This window comes from Neolamprologus multifasciatus, chromosome 3 (genome assembly GCF_963576455.1).
Source record: "Neolamprologus multifasciatus chromosome 3, fNeoMul1.2, whole genome shotgun sequence".
Classification (NCBI taxonomy): Eukaryota; Metazoa; Chordata; class Actinopteri; order Cichliformes; family Cichlidae; genus Neolamprologus; species Neolamprologus multifasciatus.
The window spans coordinates 35,128,363-35,150,781 of record NC_140441.1 but is presented as its reverse complement, the minus strand read 5'-3'; the positions used below and the strand labels follow the sequence as shown (position 1 = coordinate 35,150,781).

General features: G+C 39.3%; 2 protein-coding genes across 3 annotated transcripts; both read left to right on the top strand.

Moving 5' to 3' along the window:
- The first annotated feature begins 435 nt into the window (after nucleotides 1-435).
- Nucleotides 436-9,906, top strand: LOC146522803 (tripartite motif-containing protein 16-like). The gene is made up of 2 exons (XM_085153431.1): nucleotides 436-2,947; nucleotides 7,141-9,906. Exons 1-2 carry the CDS (start codon nucleotides 1,450-1,452, stop codon nucleotides 7,320-7,322), a joined length of 1,680 nt encoding a protein of 559 aa, XP_085009557.1. The 5' UTR covers nucleotides 436-1,449; the 3' UTR covers nucleotides 7,323-9,906.
- Nucleotides 9,907-10,833: 927 nt separating this feature from the next.
- Nucleotides 10,834-17,151, top strand: LOC146522802 (uncharacterized). Of its 2 annotated transcripts, none has more exons than XM_085153009.1 (4): nucleotides 10,834-11,013; nucleotides 13,445-13,867; nucleotides 13,966-14,217; nucleotides 15,692-17,151. In XM_085153009.1, the coding sequence occupies exons 1-4, from the start codon at nucleotides 10,956-10,958 to the stop codon at nucleotides 16,762-16,764; spliced, it is 1,806 nt and encodes a 601-aa protein (XP_085009135.1). In that variant the 5' UTR covers nucleotides 10,834-10,955; the 3' UTR covers nucleotides 16,765-17,151. The 2 variants fall into 2 exon arrangements, with proteins under 2 accessions (XP_085009135.1, XP_085009146.1); XM_085153020.1 differs by having other exon boundaries at nucleotides 10,836-11,013; nucleotides 13,966-14,213; nucleotides 15,692-15,946.
- The last annotated feature ends 5,268 nt before the right edge of the window (nucleotides 17,152-22,419 follow it).

The window sequence follows — 22,419 nt, the reverse complement described above, 5'->3', positions numbered from 1 at the left end:
GTATTGTTTGGTATTACTTCCCACAAGCTAGCCAGGGAGCACAGCCCTTTATTAGCATTCAACGGACGAACACACAACACTAACACCACCGCTCGGCGCAGCTCTAGCGTAACAACAGCAACAATGCAAAATGGCTCTCTCTCCACCCAGAAAAACACAATCGCAGAGAGAAAGCGTCACCTGTAACCATGGCAACATAACAACAGAACATAGCTGTCAAAACAAAACCCCAAACAGCCCTGACCCGCTACAATATATTCAGGGGGAATAAAAAATATGCTGCCGTATCCTCACCATCATGGTGACAGCTTTCTTTGCTAATGTACTAAAGACGTTATTAACAACTTTTTCACAACAACTTTTTTCCCATCTTCTCTACATCACACAAGGTGTTCAAAGTGGTCAGGAAGAGGAAACTCATCTGTTACGATGTTAAATCAATAAAGTTCGTTAACTTGCTAATGCTAGCTGTGCTTTCAGTCGAAACACAGATCATAACTGATCTCAGAGAACTGAAAGCTGAGCCAGCAGCAGATTTCCAAGCACGCTACTCCCCACCAGTTTATCATGAAAGACCAGCAGTTTATCCACATACGCAAATCACCAGAATAAAAAGGTTCTGGACTCTTAAAAATGACTTGAGCTAGGTAAGCTAACAGGAGACAGACACACCTGTAAGACAGAGACAATTAAACTTTCCTATGAGTATAAAATAAGCTGAAGCTTGAGGAGAAATGTTCAAACAGCAGTAAATCCATGAGATGAAATTCCAGTTAATAGGGCAAGTGGAGTTCAGCACACTGAGGACTTTCTCCAAAATACAAGGCAATCACACACAAATACATACTAGACATTTAGACTTAGATATTACTACTCATAGCTAACTAAAGAATTTGGTGATGAAAGGAGAAAAAAAGCCTGTCCATAAGTACTTTAGAAAATGAGGTGAGGACACTCAGACGTAATAAAACTGCAGTTCCTGACCATGCCTGCTGGAAACCCCAGTCACACGAACACCTGAGACCTGGAGAGAAATTCAAATTCAAATGCAAGGGACCAAGAACAAGGAAAGCAAAAGGAGAGGGGACGGGTACAAGGCCCTACAGAGCCATGACAAGTGTTGTGTTTTTTTCATTGAGCTATGTTGTTTGTCATACTTTGGCTGCAACACAAACACAGCAATTTTATTTTGACCTAAATAAAGCACATCTAATTGTAAAGACATTGCATGGACAAAAAAACTCTACTCAAAGTTCATACAAAGCGATTTATGCTCCTGTGATCCTGTATGATTACATGTTAAACTTTTATGGCTTCAAACTTTCAAAGTACAGATTATAAAGTTTATAAGAGGGACAAGCTGCTTCCAAAGTTCAAACTGTGCTTTTTCCTGCACACAGCTGGGTATCCGCTCTATTCTACAGCCAATCATTGTTGCTGAGAGGTGAAATGGCACAGAGAGGAAATCAGCAGGATTCAAAAAGATTATCTTGTTCACTTTGTTTGGACCTACTAAAGGATCCAGTAACTATTCCCTGTGGACACAACTACTGCATGAACTGTATTGAAGGTTTCTGGGATGAAGAGGAGAAAAGCAAGAAAATCCACAGCTGCCACCACTGCAGGAAAGCTTTCATTCCAAAGCCTGTGCTGCAGAAAAACACCTTGTTAGCAGAGTTGGTGGAGCAGCTGAAGAAGACTGGACTCCAAGCTGCTCCAGCTGATTACTGCTATGCTGGACCTGAAGATGTGGCCTGTGATGTCTGCACTGGGAGGAAGCTGAAAGCCATCAAGTCCTGTTTATCTTGTCCAGCCTCTTACTGTGAGAAACACCTCCAACCTCACTATGATGCAGCTCCATTAAAGAAACACAAGCTGGTGGCTCCCTCCAAGAAGCTCCAGGAGAACATCTGCTCTCGTCATGATGAGGTGATGAAAATTTTCTGTCGTACTGATCAGCAGAGTATCTGTTATCTCTGCTTGATGGATGAACATAAAGGCCATGAAACAGTCCCAGCTGCAGCAGAAAGGACTGAGAAGCAGAAGGAGCTCGAGGTGAGACGACTAAACATCCAGCAGAGAATCCAGGAGCGAGAGAAAGATGTGAAGCTGCTTCAACAGGAGGTGGAGGCCATCAATGGCTCTGCTGATAAAGCAGTGGAGGACAGTGAGAAGATGTTCACTGAGCTGATCCGTCTCCTCCAGAAAAGAAGCTCTGATGTGAAGCAGCAGGTCAGATCCCAGCAGGAAACTGAAGTGAGTCGAGTCAAAGAGCTTCAGGAGAAGCTGGAGCAGGAGATCGCTGAGCTGAAGAGGAAAGACGGCGAGCTGGAGCAGCTCTCACACACAGAGGATCACAACCAGTTTCTACACAACTACCCCTCACTGTCAGCACTCAGTGAGTCTACACACTCATCCAGCATCAATATTCGTCCTCTGAGGTACTTTGAGGATGTGACAGCAGCTGTGTCAGAGACCAGAGATAAACTACAGGACATTCTGAGAGAGGAATGGACAAAAATCTCACGGGTGGTGACTATGGTGGATGTTTTATTGTCACCACCACAACCAGAGCCAAAGACCAGAGCTGAATTCTTAAAATATTCATGTGCAATCACACTGGATCCAAATACAGCAAACACACATCTGTTATTGTCTGAGAGGAACAGAAAAGCAACATTTAAGGAACAACAACAGTCTTATTTTGATCATCCAGACAGATTTCTTCCTTGTTGGCAGGTCCTGAGTAAAGAGAGTCTGACTAGACGTTGTTACTGGGAGGTGAAGTGGAAAGGAAAAGTTTATGTAGCAGTTTCATACAAGAATATCAGCAGAGCAGGGAGGCTAAATGATTGTGTCTTTGGGTTAAATGACAAATCTTGGGCATTAAGTTGTGATAGCAAGAGTTATAAATTTTTCTACAACAAAGTCCAAACTGAGCTCTCAGGTCCTGAGGCTTCCACATTAGGAGTGTACTTGGATAATAGAGCAGGTATTCTGTCTTTCTACAGCGTCTCTGAAACCATGACTCTCCTCCACAGAGTCCAGACCACATTCACTCAGCCGCTCTATGCTGGACTTATGCTTTTTGTGCGAGGAGACACGGCAGAGTTCATTAAATTGAAATAGACAGAGTGGGTAGGTTTATGTTTGAACTTCTGTTTGAAAGTTTGAAAGTTAGTGTCTAAAAAATATAGTGCTGTAAATAAACATGTAGCTACATTTCTTGCATAAGTATAAACCTTAATTTTTCATTATGATCTAGAATTATAAGTTTAAAATATACTTCTACTCCTATTCAGCATTCTTAATCAGTCTTAAATTAATTAAATGTAGCAATACACTGGAGTTTTATTGGTTTGTTTTTAGTAAGCTGAATACCTTTGGATATTATTAAATATCTTTTATTATGATTTTGAAGAGAGATTTTTTATCAGACTTCATCATTTATACATCAAACTATGGTAACAAAATTATACAAGAAATATTTTATTTGCTCAGAAATGCATGCTTTACTCACCACACTCAACCAATCTAGTGGTTGTTTTGGTTTATATGGTGGATGTTTCTGGAAGTTTAATGTCCCTTAATCTGTTTATGATCAATAAAATTGGTGTACTTTGGACAGTTTCACCTGCTATAAATAACTCATATTTTATCAACTACAATTAAACACACTGTTAAAACAATAAACAATGTTATCTGTTTGGCAGTTAAACCCTTTAATCCGATAAATTGTAAAAATGTATTGTTCAGGAATAAATGGACAACAAGCAGCAGTATGCAATGACCGATCAAGACCTATTATTGCACTGTCAACACCCCTCCTACGATTGAGTGAACTATGTCTAAATAAATAAGCAAAACTAAAATATACCTACCAGTTCTTGCAGATACCTCACAAAGTCTAAAATCTCATGTAACAGTGATTGTCAGTTTCCCAGCTAGATAAGAATCAACCACCATACCGCATCCGAAGGGTCACGTTGAGAGTCTAATCCCTTGTTTCCCTCATTCCGTTAAATGGTTTTGACACCTGTTCCCTTGTTACTCCAGGAAACATGAAGCAGATACAACAATTGGACTTCATTCAAAGTCTTGAACTTACATTTGTTCTCTGGCGCTCTCAATATGAGGTCCAATGAGATAAACATTTTTTTTCTTTCTCTTTGTTTCTATTGCTCTGCCACCCTGAGCAATCTAGGGTTGCAGGTGAATGACTGAGCTTTTATTTCTTGCTTGCAGTTGCCTTCAGTGAAACTGGACCACTTCCATCCATACATACATTACACAAACGTCACATTGGGGAGACAGGCCAGGGTTAGGTTTAATCAATCAATCAATCAATTTATTATAAGGACATTTAAAAACAACACAGGCTGACAAAAGTGCTGTGCATAGTAAAAGAGCAAAAAGTAGAACAAACACACACAATGAATATAACAAAAGAAAAACTCAGTCACAATTAAAAGCTAAAGAGTAAAAATGTGTTTTCAGACAGGCTTTTAAAATGTCGAGTGTTGGAGAGATCCTAATTTGAAGAGGCAGACTGTTCCAAAGTTTAGGCGCAGCAATCGCAAATGCCTGGTGTCCTGTTTTTTAAGGTGCTTCTAGGGACAACTAGAAGCAACTTATCAGCTGACCTGAGAGCTCTATTAGGAGTATTTATGCACTCTTAAAAATGCTGGGTTATATTCCTAACTCAACTGCTGGGTAAAAGCTGTAGGTTCGTAAGTTGGCTTATTGTGACCAAATATTGGTTAAAAAGTCATGACTCAAGAGTTGGGTTGGTAATGTGCTGGGTTCTTCAATTCACTCCACAGCTTGACTAATTCTGTTGGGTCATAGGTTGGCCGCTTTGATAAAATATTGGGTCAAAATTTTACCCAATTGTTTGGGTTGAAAATAAGCCTCAGAAGAAGCCACATCATTAATCACAAACTGCCTTTTTCAATTAGAGTGACCTGATCAGATATCACTGGACTTCTCCACTACTATGAAATAAAACATGGTAAGTAAAAAGTAAATTCTAATAGTTTAAAAATCATGATGATTGATTATGCAATTTATTGGTTTAATTTAAAACTTTACCTACTCATTAAAGGTATTTTAACAGATAACACCAGCTAGCTTGTGATGATGAAAGTTATTTCTACTTAAAAATGCTTGATATCATCGTTTAAAGCTATAATTTGAAATGAGGCTGATGTTGCTCTGTTTGACAAACTGTTTAGAGATCACTGTATACAGAACAAAGAAAGTATGAGATAGGGTGTTGCATTTGTGGGAAAAAGGTAAAAAAAAAAAAAAAAAAAAAGGACTATTTAATTATTTAATAGTAAATTATTTTATTATTTAATGTCATTATTTAATTTAACCTAAATGACTTTTATGTTGATAACAACATCTTTTCATTTTAAAATATAAAGGAAATCATAATTTGTCCCATTTTGATTTTTTAAGGCTAGATTTTTTTAAGGTTACCTTGACCCCCTTTTTTCCCTCGTTCATTAGACGAAGTGCACGTGCATCCCTGCACTTAGCTTGCTTGCTGCTAATACAAACGTGATGACAACACCATACTGCCATGACCAATATTTAGCCACCATCTTCGATCCTCACTCGGAGACCTCGGTAGCTTTAAGGTCTGCCACTCATAAGTTTACATGTAACCAAAGAATAGCAAAAAATTACTGACTCCTGAATATCATTTGTATTAAGCCTTTTGGTTCTTAGTCAAAACAAAAGGCTAAGGTGTTAAAGGGTTAACCTGGTGGGGCTGAGAATGTTGGCTGCACTCAGACCCTGCTCAGTATACAGCTAATCTGCTCTTCACTTAGATGGAGGCAGTGCTACCTACTCTATGACACTGGGTGAAAGCAGCCTGTCATTACTTCACAGACACTGACTTAATAGTCCGAATGATCAATCCAGGGTACACAAACTGTGCAGTCACACTTGCTTATTTATTTATTTTTTGTAACTTATATATATGTAACGCTGATGTTCGGTAGATATTAACCCTGTGTGGCTGTAATTGCAGCCATCACAAGTAGATTCAGTTATTCTAAAATTAAAACTAAAAATGTTTAAACTTTAATTGTTTAACTTTAGAACATCCGTGAGGTACACGTGAGGGGGAATCTTTGGTTGCCAGTCTTGAGAGCACATATCCACACATGAAAAATGGAGGGTCCAAATACTTATTTTACACTTAACGGAGCACTATGGAGAAAAGTGAGTATTTCTTGTAAATAAATCTAAATCTATCAGGCCATAGTGTTGGAGCTCACTGCTGCAGGATTATAAACAACTTGACATTAACCAAACAACTGCAGATAATCTTTTAAATCTTAATTTACTGACCCTTTTCTTTTGTTTAAAAAATTACAGGACACATGGTTAGTCCTTACAGAACACATAGGTCAGCAACTGGATTTCTGAAGTGATGTCTACGCAATGTCAGGGAAAGGCTTTGTTCTATCGGGAAGAAGAATTCGGCACCAAAGTAACCCATCTTGCCTGGTACCAGAAAATAGATTTGTTTCTGCTTTTTGCAGCAATCTAAGGTCTGTTGATGGCTGCTTGAAATCATTTTTTGTTTTTGATACAAGTTACCTAAAGTGATGCACCCAGGTTTGGAAATTCCTTCACGGTGTCATCTGTCCCAGGAATAGATGAATCCCAGGACATGATCAAATATTATCAAATTAATGAGGGCTCTTTTAGCTATGATGGAAGTATAGAATGTTGCTCATAAAGGTGCAAGACCAGAGCTGGATTCTTAAAATATTCACATGAAATCACACTGGATCCAAACACAGCAAACACACATCTGTTATTATCTGAAGGGGAACAGAAAAGTAACATTTATGGAAACCCAACAGTCTTCTTCTGATCATCCAGACAGATTCACTGAGTGGTTTCAGGTCCTGAGTAGAGAGAGTCTGACTGGACGTTGTTACTGGGAGGTGGAGTGGAGAGGGGGAGCAGTTTGTGTAGCAGTCACATACAAGAACATCAGCAGAGCAGAGAGCTCACGCGAAAGAAAATTTGGATTCAATGACATATCCTGGGCATTACGCTGTGATGCAGACAGTTCCACCTTTTTTTACAACAAAGTCCACACTGTCCTCTCAGGTCCTCGGTCCTCCAGAGTAGGAGTGTACCTGGATCACAGAGCAGGTATTCTGTCTTTCTACGGCGTCTCTGAAACCATGACTCTCCTCCACAGAGTCCAGATCACATTCACTCAGCCGCTCTATGCTGGACTTTGGCTTTTCGATTATGGCGACACTGCAAAGTTGATTAGTTTAAATTAAAATTCTCTTCACATTGTAGATATTTTAAATGTCTGATTAATCTGATCACTGGCTTCCACTCGCTGTAGTGGATTTTCCTGATGATTAAAATGTTATTTGTGACATTTCTGAACTATGATGCTACAATGATTTTTCTTTTCATATTACAAAAAGTTAATATCTTTGGTGTTTGTATTGTAACTCTTAAAATGTTAATGAGATATTGGAGTCCTTCAACCCTGATATTATAATAGATATGTCCTTGTTTCTTGATTGAATGCAGTAATTGATTTTGATTATAGAGTGTTGTTAATTTTTGTTGTTGTTATTTTTACAGAAAAATAATAATAGCTGCATTGTCTAATCCAACATGTTGTGGAAGACAATGTTTGTTGTGAACACTATTTTTCAGGGACAGCATCTGCAGCTATAAATGACTCATCTGATGTACTATTAAACTGTATAAAATAAAACAAAAGCTAAAACATGTTAAACTAAATTACTAAAATATGTTGAAGTTTAAAATTGGATTAAAAATAGGTTTATTTAATTCTAACTGATACATATCTTGCTTTGGCTCTCGGAGGAGGCGGACACATCTTTCAAACTAATGAAGACATATTTGTGTTTTTTTTTTATTTGCTCCCTGTTAAATCCAGACTTTGATTTAAAATCCTTCTCCTGACATACAAAATATTGTCCCGATGTCAGGATCTGAGCTGGCAGATCATGTGGAGTGTAGAGTGGACCCAAATGCAGACACCAGAGACTGAAACTAAATTAAAATTGATCCTTTATTGATGGCTGAACCATGCAAAGGAAAAAGCGAAAGCAAAACAAAGTCTAACCAAACAAAACCTAAACTGGAAAAACAACTAAAACCTGAATATGTCTGTGAAGGTTCTCAGTCATCCAGGTCATCGTAGTCAAAGGAGCTTGCAAAGAAAAGCGTCTGGACTTCTTTAAGTTGCTTGAAGACGTTTCACCTCTCATCCGAGAAGCTTCTTCAGTTCTAAGGTCAAATGGTGGGGAGTCCCAGTTTTAAAAATAGTGGGAGTTTCCCCCCACAGAGGGACAAAAGGACCCCCTGATGATCCTCTAATTGCCTGAGCCAAGGTGTGAAATTGGGTGTGGGTCCCAATCAGCCAGGGTTTCAGGTGAGCTCATTGTGAAACGAATGGACTGCTGAGTCTCTTCTATGTTGTGCCATGCGCTTTGGAAGTGGCTGTGTACATTGGAGAGACCAAACAGCCACTTCACAAGCGCAACATAACACAGAAGAGCCACCTCCACAGGACAAGACTCAGCTGTCCATCTGCATCTTAAGGATAAAGGACACTCTTTCGAGGATGCCAATGTTCACATTTTGGACAGAGAGGACAGATGGTTTGAAAGAGGAGTGAAAGAAGCCATCTATGTCCACTGTGAGCGACCATCTTTGAACGGAGGCGGTGGTTTACGACACCAACTGTCTGCCATCTATAATCCAGCATTGAGTTCCCTCCCCAGACGCCTTAACGCCCACTCACATCCTGGGCCATCTGACCTCAGGAAATCACATGATAGGGTGGGGCCAGGTTTCACAATGAGCTTAATTTCACTTAACATTTCTTAACATTCATCACTCCTCATTTTTATTTCCCACAGCAGCATGAATCTAAGAAAGTGGAATTTTAGAATATTAGTTATTAATACTTAAGACAAATACTCCTGTATCAGCAGTGACTACGACTTGTATTCAGTCTGGAAAATGAGTTGCTGTTTTTTTAAGTTTTAATACAGGAAACATACTGAGGAAACATGGGAGAGAAAATATGGAAGTTCACTATGCTTAGAGCTTTTCTGCTGTGGATTAAAAAAAACCCTTCTGTAGGCGCAGTAACTACCTAATGTCTCAGTTTAACTGCAGCAAACTAAAAATGAATGAGTGCATTTTAGCTTGTTAATGTTACTTCTTTACTGTTTTACTTCTTTAATGTTACTTACTTCTGTTACTTCTTTCAACTTCTGGGTTGAAAGTTCACCAGGAAACTGATGTTCCAGGTGTTTGTTGGTCCTGTAAAGCTTTTTTTGAAGAAAAAAAAAAATCAGTTTATGATCATAACATGTTTGAATGGCTGTAAACACTCATCTATGTCACTAGTATGTGCCCTCCACTACCTCCATATAGACCATTTAAGATTTACATGAGGACATTTTTTAAATCACTCACTAATAGACTTAAACTGACCAGACACAATACAGCCAGTCCAAGTTCAAATCTAGAGCCATGTGAGTCTTATTAAAACCTAACAACATGTTTTAACATCAGCACAGTAAAACTCGATGGTAAAAAGGAATTCCTGAATTTTGACCACTCACTCCTCACAGCATGCGCCAAATATTTTGGTTGCCTTTGCACTCACTTTTGTTTCTGTTGTTTCTGTTAGAAATTCATGTTGAGCTCAGTGAGCTTCATTTGACTTCATATGTGAAGTCAAATGAAGCTCACTGATTAAATGAGCCAAGGGAGACACCTGGTGGACACATACAGTCAGAACGTGCGTAGGGGAGACAAACAGCTGGAAATACTTGTTAGAAAGAATTGTCGAACCTCAAGAGAAAACCACAGCACACACTCTAACACTTTATTTGCACTCAAGGAGAAATATGAAGAGATCAGTTTGAAAGTAAAATTGGCCCTAACTGGTGGAGAGTATTTTGGCTGGTTTATTCCCAGTTGACGAACTTGTATATTAACACTCTATAAAATTATTTGTTTTTCGTAGACTATTTTTTGATATTGCTTAGCCTCTGGTCTGAGATTACCCAGCATCCACCAGCTTCTCCATCCAATTGATAACACAGAAAAAAAAATCATATAAGCCTGTTGTCTGCTGTAATTTGTCCTCTATTGCTGTTTGAACTCTGTCATTGATAGCCTGTTATCTCTCTCTGCAGAATGTGGTCTTGCACCATACAAATATACAGACAGTAGCTCTTTGGGTATACTCATCATTCAGCCACATTATATCAGTCAGACCTTAACATTTATTGTTATATTTCAAAATGAATTATCTTCATTTTAAAATATTCCTCATCATACCGCAAATTCAAGTCACAATTTTATACTCCAAGTTTACCACATTGGAGTATAAAATTGTGTTTATATTTATAATCACATATAAACACTTGATTTATGTAGATTTATATAGATTAGAATAGAATAGAATAGAATAGAATAGAATAGAACAGCCACTTTACTGTCATTCAGACATCAGTAAGTGTACATCATTGGACTGTATAAAATAATCTAGGATACATGTAGGAATGTGAGACAAATTTAGAATAAGTGTACATGTACGGTTATCCCACTAACACTGAGGAGAAAAATACTTGGCTTCATTTATAGAAAGAAGGGGATCCATGAAAAATAAATAAATAAACACAGGTGCAGTCGTGTAACCGGAGATGACACAAATCTTCAACTCTTACAGTTCAACGAATCTGCGTGCGTTTGCTGAGTCACGTGACCACACGACAGCGAATTACAGCAGAGCAGGGGACTATGGGGAGGAGCGAAGTGTTGGCTACAGAAACATGGCTGATGTGTGATGAATCAGGACCAACGGACAGACAAAACACGCAGGTACCGATCAAAGCATCAAGAAGAGGATGGTCCAGTGTGAGGAGGAGATCAACCGGAAACCCGACAGAAACTCACACATCATAGGTATGGACATGTTTTTAAATCTGTTCTCTTTAAACTCAGATTCTTCGATGTTTGATTGATTGGTGATAAATCTGAAAGATTATCAGCGTCTCCGGGATTTCTCTAAGCTGATGTTAGCTGAGAGCAGAAAGCTGTTACTTTGGTGATGAATTCAGAGGAGCAAACGGTGATAGTGAGCACACACACTCTTACACACCAACTGTTTATTCCATTTATTCTCCATGAGAGCCTCAAGTGAACACACACAGTGACTCTCCAAAGCAGAACAAAAGCTGTCCACATTACAAATAATGCTGTAATTAATGTCTTTACATCTGCAGCAAAAGCTAGCAGAGAAAATAATTTTTATCGACTGGTTAAACAGAGAGATCGAGCTGGAAGGGGTGTGCAACAAGATAGGGTGGGTCAGGATAGAGATGGAAATACAAATAAGTAAAGAGTGTGATGAGAATATTAAAAGAATGAGGAGCTGATGAATGCAGAGAATGACAGAGGAAGAACAGATGGGGCACAGCTAGTGAATCAGGAAGTGCAGGGATAGTAAGGAGTAAGTACTACAGAGGGATAAACTGATGATCAGTACCATAGAACTGGGAAAGAGCTGCTGAAGCTGGGTAAAGGTGAGAGGTGATGACTACATGCTGAGATAGAGAAAGAGCTCTACTGCAGTGTTTGCTTTGAGAGCATTAAAGATGGTCAGGAATTACACTGTGCCATATCAGAAAGCATATGATGCATATGAAACACATGATATTTTGCTGTCTTGGGGGTTGTTGAAGCAGCTACCTTGTTACTAATAGGCCATTTGAAGAAGACGGGTAACACTTGCTTGTTTTGTTGTTGTGCACATGTAACATAAGCTGAAATGCAGTAAGCAGTGAATATTCTGTTTCCACTGTGGTTTCACTTGTAGAGCTTGTTGTCTCATAGCTGGAAGGTTTGTGGTTTAATTCCCGGCTCCCCTAGTCTGCATGTGGTATCCTTGGCCATGGTGCTGAATCCTGGGCTGTCCCTGATGCATCCATTGTATTGTGAATGTGTGAATTTCAGGAAGTGTTTAGGTTTAGAAATTAATGTGTGTGTATGAGTGAATAAAACCTGTTCTAGAAAAGCACTATATAAGTACAATCTGTTTAAGAAAAACAAAAAATATCTGCGTGCCATTCAAGTGAGCCCCAACACAACTCGTATATTTGTTTAATAATCCAAATGATAGTTTCAATAGAAAGGCTTTCTTAACATAAGCTGACAAAAGCAACAATGGCAGTGAGTCTTTTTAAGGACTCACTTTAAGTGAAGAAAATGATTTTCCATTCATTTTCTTCACTGACATTTCAGAAAAATCCTTAGAAAGAGTTTTAAGTCTTGAATGAAGTGGTTCAGCTAAAAGATAAATGACTAAAAAAAAAGCAAAATGCAAAAAAATTAAAAACTGCAAAGATACAAGTTTGTGTACATAATCACAATAATACTGCTTTCATTACTGTAGTGTTGTCTAATAATAGGCTTGGTTAAATTTTGTAATGTCTTCTGTGTGTCTGTGTTTCTACAGCCTATATAGTCTATAAACTTGTGGTACACGTGCATTGATTACTTTGGCCCGTTCTGATTTCCAAGTGAATTTGAATTTCTTTCTAAGAGCTTTAATTGACAGCATTTACAAACAAAAGTAAACTTTTAAAGTCCACAATTGTAATTTTGGAAAAGGTTACAAATAATGAACTGAAAATGAGTTTCTGTATACCCACCTTTACCTGACATATTCTTCCTTAGCAAACAAAAGTAGGTGTAGCACATTTACAGAACAAACAAATGTCAGGTACATGCTGGTGTCATTACCAGTATGCTTATAAATCCAACATCCAGCCTTTTCTCTTTTCCCTTGTTTCTATAATTTCACTCCTGTTTTGAGGCTTTGCTTACACTGAGGCTGCTAGCCAATGGTTGGCTCTGAGCTCTGGAAACTTTAGCTTTAGCCACTTTTCTTTTGTTAGCATTGTTTTATTTTTTCATGTTTAAGTGTCTGATCAGGTTTGTTGTTGCTGCTTGTGTTTGAGAATTGCACATTTAAGATCTGAAACTTTGAACTTGATTATTTCAAATATGGAAAAAAATTCATGTATTTTCTGCATCATCAATACCTGAAAATTTCTGCATCATTGATACCTTTAAATTATACCCCAAACTACTGCAGTATCTCATGGCACCTGAGCGTGCCACCAGGGAGCACCTCAGCTGATGAAAGCATTGTATATTCATATATTTTATTTGACACGATCAACACCTCACTGCACACCACTCATATTGCAGTCTGTGGTTGCCGTCTCTCCAATACCTAAAACTTTTTTCAGGTTTTAACACATGCTTTTGTAAAAATAGTTTTGTGTAATCACAGTAATGACCATTTCCTTCTTTTTATTTGTTCCTCAAGACCTCCCACAACAAAATGACTGTGAGGAGGAGGATGGTCTGGATGAGCAGCAGGAGATGAACTCCAGTGTGGACCAGGAGGACCCAGAGCCTCCACAGATTAAAGAGGAACAGGAGGAGCTCTGCAGCAGTCAGGAAGGAGAGCAGCTTGGACTGAAACAGGAGACTGATACCTTCATGGTGACGCCTGCTTATGAGGAAAGTGAAGAAAGCCAGCATGTGGACTCAGGATCAACTAGAAATGCAGAGCTGAAGAACAGGAGACGTTACAGAAAGAGAAGTTGCAATAAGAGAGTAGACAACACTGCTGTGTCAATGAGTCAGAGTCAAACTGGAACAAGGGGAAAATCTTTTCAATGTGACGTCTGTGGAAAAACTTTTCGCAAAAAATATAACTTTACTAAACACCAGAGAGTTCACACAGGTGAGAAACTCTGTCCTTGTAGGACCCATGGTAAACAGTTTTTGTGTGTTTTTATATTATAAGATTAATAACACTTTAGTGGTTCTTTGTTCCACAAGACCTCCAACATGAGGAAGAGGAGGGTCTGTATGAGCAGCAGGTCTGTAACCAGGAGAGGAACTCCAGTCTGGACCAGGAGGACTCAGAGCCTCCACAGATTAAAGAGGAACAGGAGGAGCTCTGCAGCAGTCAGGAGGGAGAGCAGCTTGGACTGAAGCAGGAGGCTGAAGGCATTATCGTCTGGACTGGGGAAGAGCGACTCAGACTGCTAAAGACCATCTGGAAACCTGTGATAAAGTTGCAAAGAGTAGGTATGTAAAACTGTGATGGACTTAATAACAATGAATATGACTAATGTAGGATCCTAACCAGAGCTCAAAGTTACATTTAGTTTTAGAAGCACAGGAATTAAAGGTCAAACTGCAATAAGCAGCATGAATGCATCTTTTTCTACATCCATTCATGCATCCATTCATCTTCTTCTGCTCATCCATCAATGTTTTTTACCTTTACGCTTTGTATAAACAACTAAAGTGTGTTGCTTATGAGATACATGAAGTGTCCATAATGAACACCATGTTCAAGAATAAGGGTGTCTATAATGGTACGTGGCACCAGGACACCTTAGGCCACAGGTCGATAATCGATTTTATTATCGTATAACCAGACCTAAGGTCATATGTTCTGGAGACAAGAAGAGAGGGGCTGGGTTGTCAACTGATCACCACCTGGTGGTCAGTTGGATCAGGTGGCGGGGGATGTTGGACAAACTTGGCACACCTAAACGTATAGTGAGGGTGCGCTGGGAATTCCTGATAGAGGCCCTGGTCCGCGAGATCTTCAACGCACACGTCCAGCAGAGCTTCAACAGTATTCTGAGGGAGACTGAGGACATTGAGTCCAAATGGATCATGTGCAGTACCTCCATTGCTGAAGCCACTGCACTGAGCTGTGGCCACAAGGCACAAGGTGCGTGTTGTTGTGGTAACCCCCGAACCAAATGGTGGACACCAGAGGTGAAGGGAGCCACCAAGCTATAGAAGGAGTCCTGTCGGGCATTGTTAACCTGTGGGACTTCGGAAGCAGTTGATAGGTACCAATAGGCCAAGCAGAAAGTGGCCCGGGCAGTAGTGGAAGCTCTACCTGCAGTGTGTATAGTGTGAGTAAAGCACTGCTGACCTCATGGACCACATGAGCTAACTGTTATTTACTAGCAATTGCTAACATCATTGACTAATGAAACCGAGGCAAATAATCTAGTTTCTAAGTGGCTTTGGTCTTCTGTCAATGAAGACATCAAATTAACATCCAACTTTTTTCAGAGTAAAAAATGGTGGGATTTGGGAATCACCAGACACCCCAAAATATGATACTATCACAATACGACACTCATGATTTGATATAGTGATATTTAGCATTTGGCAATATACTGAGTATACTGAGTGATTTGTCATCTTTTTTCAGCTGCAAATTATGGCCCTTGGAGTTAAATTTTGTCAGCTTGTTTTATTCAATAAGTCAACGCTAAATGAATTTTGTTCTGCAAAATGAGCACACCAACACTGTCACTAAAACCTCCCGTAAATAGTGTCATAAGTCTGAGTCAGTCTGATATCAGTCTGCAGCTGAATGAGGTCAAGTTGGAAATTACATCCAGTCTGTTTCTGATAATACAACAATTAACTGTGATAAATCCTCAAAAATCCCATATCTGTTGCTGTCTACATTGACGGTAATTCATATTTCACATATGTTGTCTTTTCTTTTCTTCATTTGTCTCTCCAGACCTCCACCAGCAGCATGTCTTTAAGGACGAGGAGAGGAACTACAGTCTGGGCCGGGAGGACCCAGAGCTTCCACAGATTAAAGAGGAACAGGAGGAACTCTGCAGCAGTCAGGAGGGAGAGCAGCTTGGACTGAAGCAGGAGGCTGATACTTCATTGATGGTGACTCCGACTTATGAGAAAAGTGACTACAGTGAACCAGAACCAAACAGTAAGCAGCTCCTTTTTCACAGCTCACCTGAAGAAGAGAGCCGGGATCAGGAAGAAAGCCAGCATGTGGACTCAATATCTACTAAAAATGCAGAGCTAAAGGAGAAGAGACATTACAGAAAGAGAAGTTACAATAAGAGAGCAGACAACACTGCTGTGTCAGGGAGTCAAAGTAAAACTGACATAATAAAAAAGTCTTTAAAGTGTGACACCTGTGGAAAAACCTTTCGCAAAAAAAACCACCTGACGACACATCTGCGAATTCACACAGGGGAGAAACCATATTCTTGCAGCACGTGTGGGAAGAGTTTCAGTCTGAACTCAACATTGAAAACCCACACAAGACTTCACACTGGTGAGAGGCCATATGCTTGTATCACCTGTGGGAAAACATTCATTTCCAAATCAGATTTGGAACGTCATGTAAGAACACACACAGGCGAGAAGCCGTATTCATGTGGCACTTGTGGGAGAGAATTCCGTCTGAACTCAACATTGAAAACTCATATAAGAGTTCACACCGGTGAGAAGCCGTATTCCTGTAGTACTTGTGGAAAACAGTTTACTGAGAAATCATCATTGAGAACACATATAAGAATTCACACAGGTGAGAAGCCACGTTGTTGTAGTATCTGTGGAAGAAGATTTTCTGACATCTCGGGAGTGATAAAACACATGAGATTTCATACAGGCGAGAAACCGTATCCTTGTAGCACATGTGGGAAAAGATTCAGTCAGAAATCGGATATGGCCCGTCATGTACGAATTCACACAGGTGACAAACCGCATGGTTGCAACATTTGTGGGAAAATATTCATTCAGAGGACCAGCTTAAAGAAGCACATGAGAATTCACACACATTAAACTTTCAGACTTTCAAAATGTGGGACAACTGTGTGTGAGCTCACACTGAGCAGAAATTAATCGCTGCAATGCTTGAATGAAAAGATGATCCATTTTAAAGTCAGTATTTTCTGTGCAGAATAGTGAAGAACTCTCACCATTGTTTATTAGGCCTTTTTCCCCTCATCCCTATAATTGTATCAGGCAAACTCTGGTCTTACATTTCATGAAGGTTAACATGCTGCATGCTCGTGGCCTGTTGGTTCATTGTTTAGTTATTTGATTTATTATGTGTTCTTAAAGTATTATTGCAGGGTCTACCTTGCAGTTGTGATTGTTGTTGTGATTTGGCGCTCTATAAATCAAAATCGAATTGAATTATGGTTCAAATAAAGATTTTATTCAAAATCTTTTGAGTGTTTATTTCCCTGAGGTGTAATCTCTAATATAATCTCTATGTAAGCAGCATAACAGAGGGTTCTGCTTTAATGCATGTGTGTCAATCTCGTGGCCTATGTCACCCTTACTTGCGGGCCACATAATGACGTTAAGAAATATTTTTAAATATTATTATTTAAAAACATTATATATATATTAGGGGTGCAACGATACACAAAATTCACGGTTCGGTTCGGTTCGATACTTTGGTGTCACGTTTAGGGATGGGTATCGTTTAGGTTTTATCTGATACCGGTGCCAAACCGGTACTTTTGAAACGGTGCCGGTGCTTAAACGGTGCTCGAACCGGTGCTTAAAGAATGGAGAACACAAAATTGGTCCAAAAACCTCTCATGTTCAGCTGTTTTTTTTGTAAAAAGATAACAATGTTAGCCTTTTCTGCAGCTATAGGGCATATATGGTATCACTCTTGGCTGGAAGCAGTGCTTTAACAATGGAAAAAACAAAAACTTTATCCAAAAACCTCTCATGTTTAACTGTTTCCCACTTTTTATTTGGTCATTTTTGCCTTTTTGGCCAGGGTGAAGGGAGTATCTGCCATCAAACAAGAAGACAGCCGCATGTAGCTATGATGATGTTTGCTAGTTCACCTTACATGCATTAATGTAATAACGTGGTTAGCCTACTCTACGTAAATTATACACGAACAACATTAAGCTACTCACGCAGAGAAGAACGGCTGCTGCTGCTGCCATCATCATCCTCATCATTTCTGCTACACTGGCAGGGCTAGGGGCCAGGACTCTACTCTTCAGCTTTTTGGGGGATGTTGCTAACTCTTCGTCCGATAACAGGCACCACACCTGCAGTAGATGCGCTCGGTGTGAGGTCTCGCAGCAAGCTATCAAATACGGCGCATTTTTCGGCTTTTAAAAAAAACGCTATGCGTCGCCAGGTGTTTCATCGGATTTCAGGTGTTACCTCCTTTCCACAGTATCACCTTAAAGCACTTGTTGCAGGCTGCTGAGTTTGCATCTTTTGCTGTGAAGTACAGCAAGACTTTTGACCGCTTCGCCTTGGGCATTTTTAATCTGTAGCTCTGCTCTAAAAGAACGTACGTACCTGGACCCGCCTACTATCCCCGGAAACGTAAAATGATTGGCTAGAATTCAAAGTGTGTCACATCTCAGGAAAAAAAAAGCACCGAAATAAAGCACCGAAATGTGCGCTGCTTTTCGGTCTGGTTACTACCGTTTATGTCAGAACCGGTGCCATCATGGCACCGGATACCGGTACCCATCCCTAGTCACGTTTCTATATTTTTTCGATACAAAAACATGTTCATTCCTTTTTAATTTGTCATTTATTAAAATTATAAATATATATATATATATATTAACTCAAAAGTACAGTTTTTAAATGTAATGTTGCTGAAACAACAAAATAATAAAAAATAAATAAATATATCTGATCGAGAAATCAGGTCTGTACAAAACAACGGAGAACTCGTCAGGTCCATACAAAGACAGACTTGACGAAAAGGCAAAAAAAAAAGTACGAGGAAAAAATCAAAGGATTGAAAGGGTCAGACCCATACGAGCATACAAAGTGGAGTAAGGACGTTAGTGTGCTGCCCAACTTCCATCACGCACATATTTATTATTATATGGTCCTAAGTTTTAGTGCGTACACTCACAAAATGTTTAGTAACTTCAGATCCCTGCAACAAGCCCAGGTCCAGTTTACTTTGGTGATTTGACAGCTGTTTATCTCCTGTACAGGCCAACGCAATCTATTTGTCTTTTTTCTTACTTCGGAAACATGGCTTAAACAATTTCTCTTCCACGACGTAATCCGATAAAAAACGATCTCTTTACCCGTCGGCTTCCCGTGGCTGTCATGCGACCAGCTATTGCAGTTAATCATACAACAGCTTCTTGCCATTATTTGTGTTTCTTTTTATCGATGTGTGACTGTTTTCATGTGAAAGCCTGCGTGCGCTAGTACCGCTTGCCACTCGTACCCACAATCCTTTGCGCTTTTACCCCTGATTGACGTCACATTTTCGATCAAACCACAGCAGAGAGGGCAGAAAGTGACGTATCAGGAAGTGTAATGAAAGGAAGTAGATGGCGCGAGAGATGAAGATGTTCATGACAGAGCGGAAATAAGGTGAAAAATAGGCAAAAACAGCCAAAGCGAAAGTAAACCTGTAACGTGGAGGAAACGGACAGTGAGGGCAGTGTAACCTTGACAACGAGACACGAGGACGGATTTAAAGTGATCATAAAGTCGTCTCCAGACGGTCGTCGTTCGGTGAGTGGAACCAGATTCAGCTACAACAGCGATAAATACGCCTGTAGGGAGATGAAGAGTGCTAAAATACTGAGATACGGATCTCTGATGAGCGCTTGTAGGGATGTGGTTCATCAAGGTACACAGGACTGAATTAAATAAGTGTAAGGGAGGTGTAGTGTGGGGAAAGTGTCCAAGCAGCAGGTTGAACCCGAGTCAGAGAGCACAGACAATAACAACAGATGTGGTGGAAACTGGCAAGATGGTGATACAGGAAGATGTTCTGACTGTGAGCAAGAAATAATTAATATTGTTTATGATCGAAGGGACAAAGAGCTCAGCACAGACAGGAAAATGATTATTGTGAAATCAGCTGAGAAATGTTAAAGGACTACGTGGTGAAACAGTGGAAGAAACGTTAAAGGGAGAAACTCCCATTTTTAGTCATGGCTGGTGGATCTCCGTGATATTTGCCTTTTTAACGTGCAAACCAAGAAACCTTGTAGCCAGTGGTAAATAAAAATAAACAAACATCTCAAATTTGTTGGACAAGCTTCGTGAGATATATTTTATAAAATATGGTTGAAATCACAGTAGGATTTTCTTGTATATGGGTGTACAGCCATCAGGAATTATGGGGAGACTGAGAGAGGTGGAGGTTAGGTCTGCAACTAAAGATTATATCAGCAGTTGACTAATCTGCCAATATCCCTTTGATTAGTCAGCGATTATTTCCGTAACTTAGTAATCAGTAATCTTATCTTTTACATGATGTTTCCAGCTGCAGCTGATAACCATACTAAACATGCTCTCTGTCATGACTTCAGCCATTTGAGAGGTGCATCAGCCCTTTTTTCAGAACAAACTCATCTATACGCCTGTGCCTAATACAGTTAAAACAGAATAAAACAGAATCAGACTGTTACTAATCACAAATTTGATTGTTAATAATTTTTTTCAGACACTGCCCCCAAAGCTTCCTGTAGTGTGTAGCAGTTATAAAAACACATTTACGTGGTTTCAGAATTTTACGCATCCACGAATTTTAAAAGTCCGCGTGATTGTTTATAGAGACAAAACGTTGCAGCCCTAGTGGAAAGTTTATTCATGCAGGCCCATATGACAGAGAATATGCATCTTCTTTTTGTTTTCATATTTTAATTTATATTTAATTGTGTTGTGGTTTGCAGCGTTTTGTGTTGTTTCACTTTAAATTTGTTTAAAAGGAAAAAGCTGAAAATTTAAATGGTTAAACGTTTAAATATATATAGTTGGTTTTTGTATTATATGATTTATTTAATACATTTTATGTGGAGTGAATAAATAAAAGTATATTTAAAGTATATTTACGGCACGTACAAGCTCCGAAGCACGTACAAAACCAAACAGAAGTGCTCCAGAATGCTTGGCGCAGTGTTATTATCTATTATTATCTAGTGGCTACACAAGCCAGGAAGTACCAAGACTGGATTTGGTGTGTGGTAGTAACAGGTAAATGAACATTTTTTTTAAATTATTTGAATATATATGAGTGCTTGTGTATAAATACACAAACAATACACATATGCTTTCAATTGTGTAATTTAAGTGATCTAGGTAGCTGTTTTGGAAGTTCAGTTAACGCTAGAAATGTGTTTTGGAGTTTGTACGTGCTTTGTCTCTAGGGGCCACCGCATATATTTATATATAAACATATATAAATAAAACCACTTTTTTTTTTTACATTAGTAATTCCTTTCGTGCAAAACAACCTGAAGAGCCGGTTGGGAGCCAAAAGAGCCGGTTCTCTAAAAAGAGCCGGAAATCCCATCACTAGTAAAATCTTCGCATGTCCGCTTGTTTATTTTCCACATAAACCTTTCACAATAAAGCTCAAGATCCTGTTGAGACTTTTCAAAATAAAATGAATCATGTGAAAAAGTATGCAGAGTATTTACGGATGAGAAGCAAAAAGGAGTCGTCAGGTGCTAAAAAGTAAACATTAGACTCAAACATTAGAACAGGCTTTTCCCCGCAGCACGCCGTGTAATAAATACTCACAAAGAAAACGGCGGCCGTTACAACTTATGTCTGAAAATGTATGGTTTAATACATCGGTTAAACACTTGACTCCAGGTACACGACGCCCAGCTGGAAACACTTCAGCTGCCCAAGATTCACAGAATTTACAGAAAATGTTACATTTTTGTGATTTATATTGTTATCGGGACGATAGTTGTCTTATATCGGGATATGAGATTTTGGTCATATCGCACAGGGACAATCCCATCAGTCTGAAAGCAGGCAGTTATAGTAGCACTGGCAAAGCCTGTAAAAACCCATCGTATTAACATCAAATTTTGGGATGACCTGGGAGAGAATGATAACAGAGACTAACCCATATCTTAGAGTGTAAACAGTGTCTTCTCTGGGTTTTAGAGTGGGTGTAGTAAAGGAATATTCTACATTTATTTGCAGAATATTTGGCTGGAATATTTGGTCGCAGCTGAAATGGGAAGACATCTTCACCATATCTAAAAGTATATATGTTTGAACATGACGCAGGGTAGGAACCCAAAGGAAGAGACACTGTTTACTTGGATGAGAATAGGACACAGAGGATTAACTCATGCAATCCAAATAGGTAAACTCCCAACAGGTCTCTATGTTTAAACTCTATGATAAACCGGGGATTATTTTATGAATACATTCAGATTTTAAGCTGATGGAAAGAATATAGTTTTAAATTTTTTTCTTGCTATTCTCCTGTCCACACTTTACTCCAGTAGGTGGCAGTAATACACCTGTAAGCTGGTTTGCCAACTACCATCAAGCTCAGAAGAATGAGAAGCAAGGAGGTGGAGAGGCAAAGTGTGGCTGTTCAAGTGGAGCAGTGTGAACAGACATGGCTGCTGTTTGATGAAGTGGACTGAAGTTAGAGGAGAGACACAAACTAAAGTATCGATCCCGTCACATCAGTGTGGATCTGATACCATCGTCTGT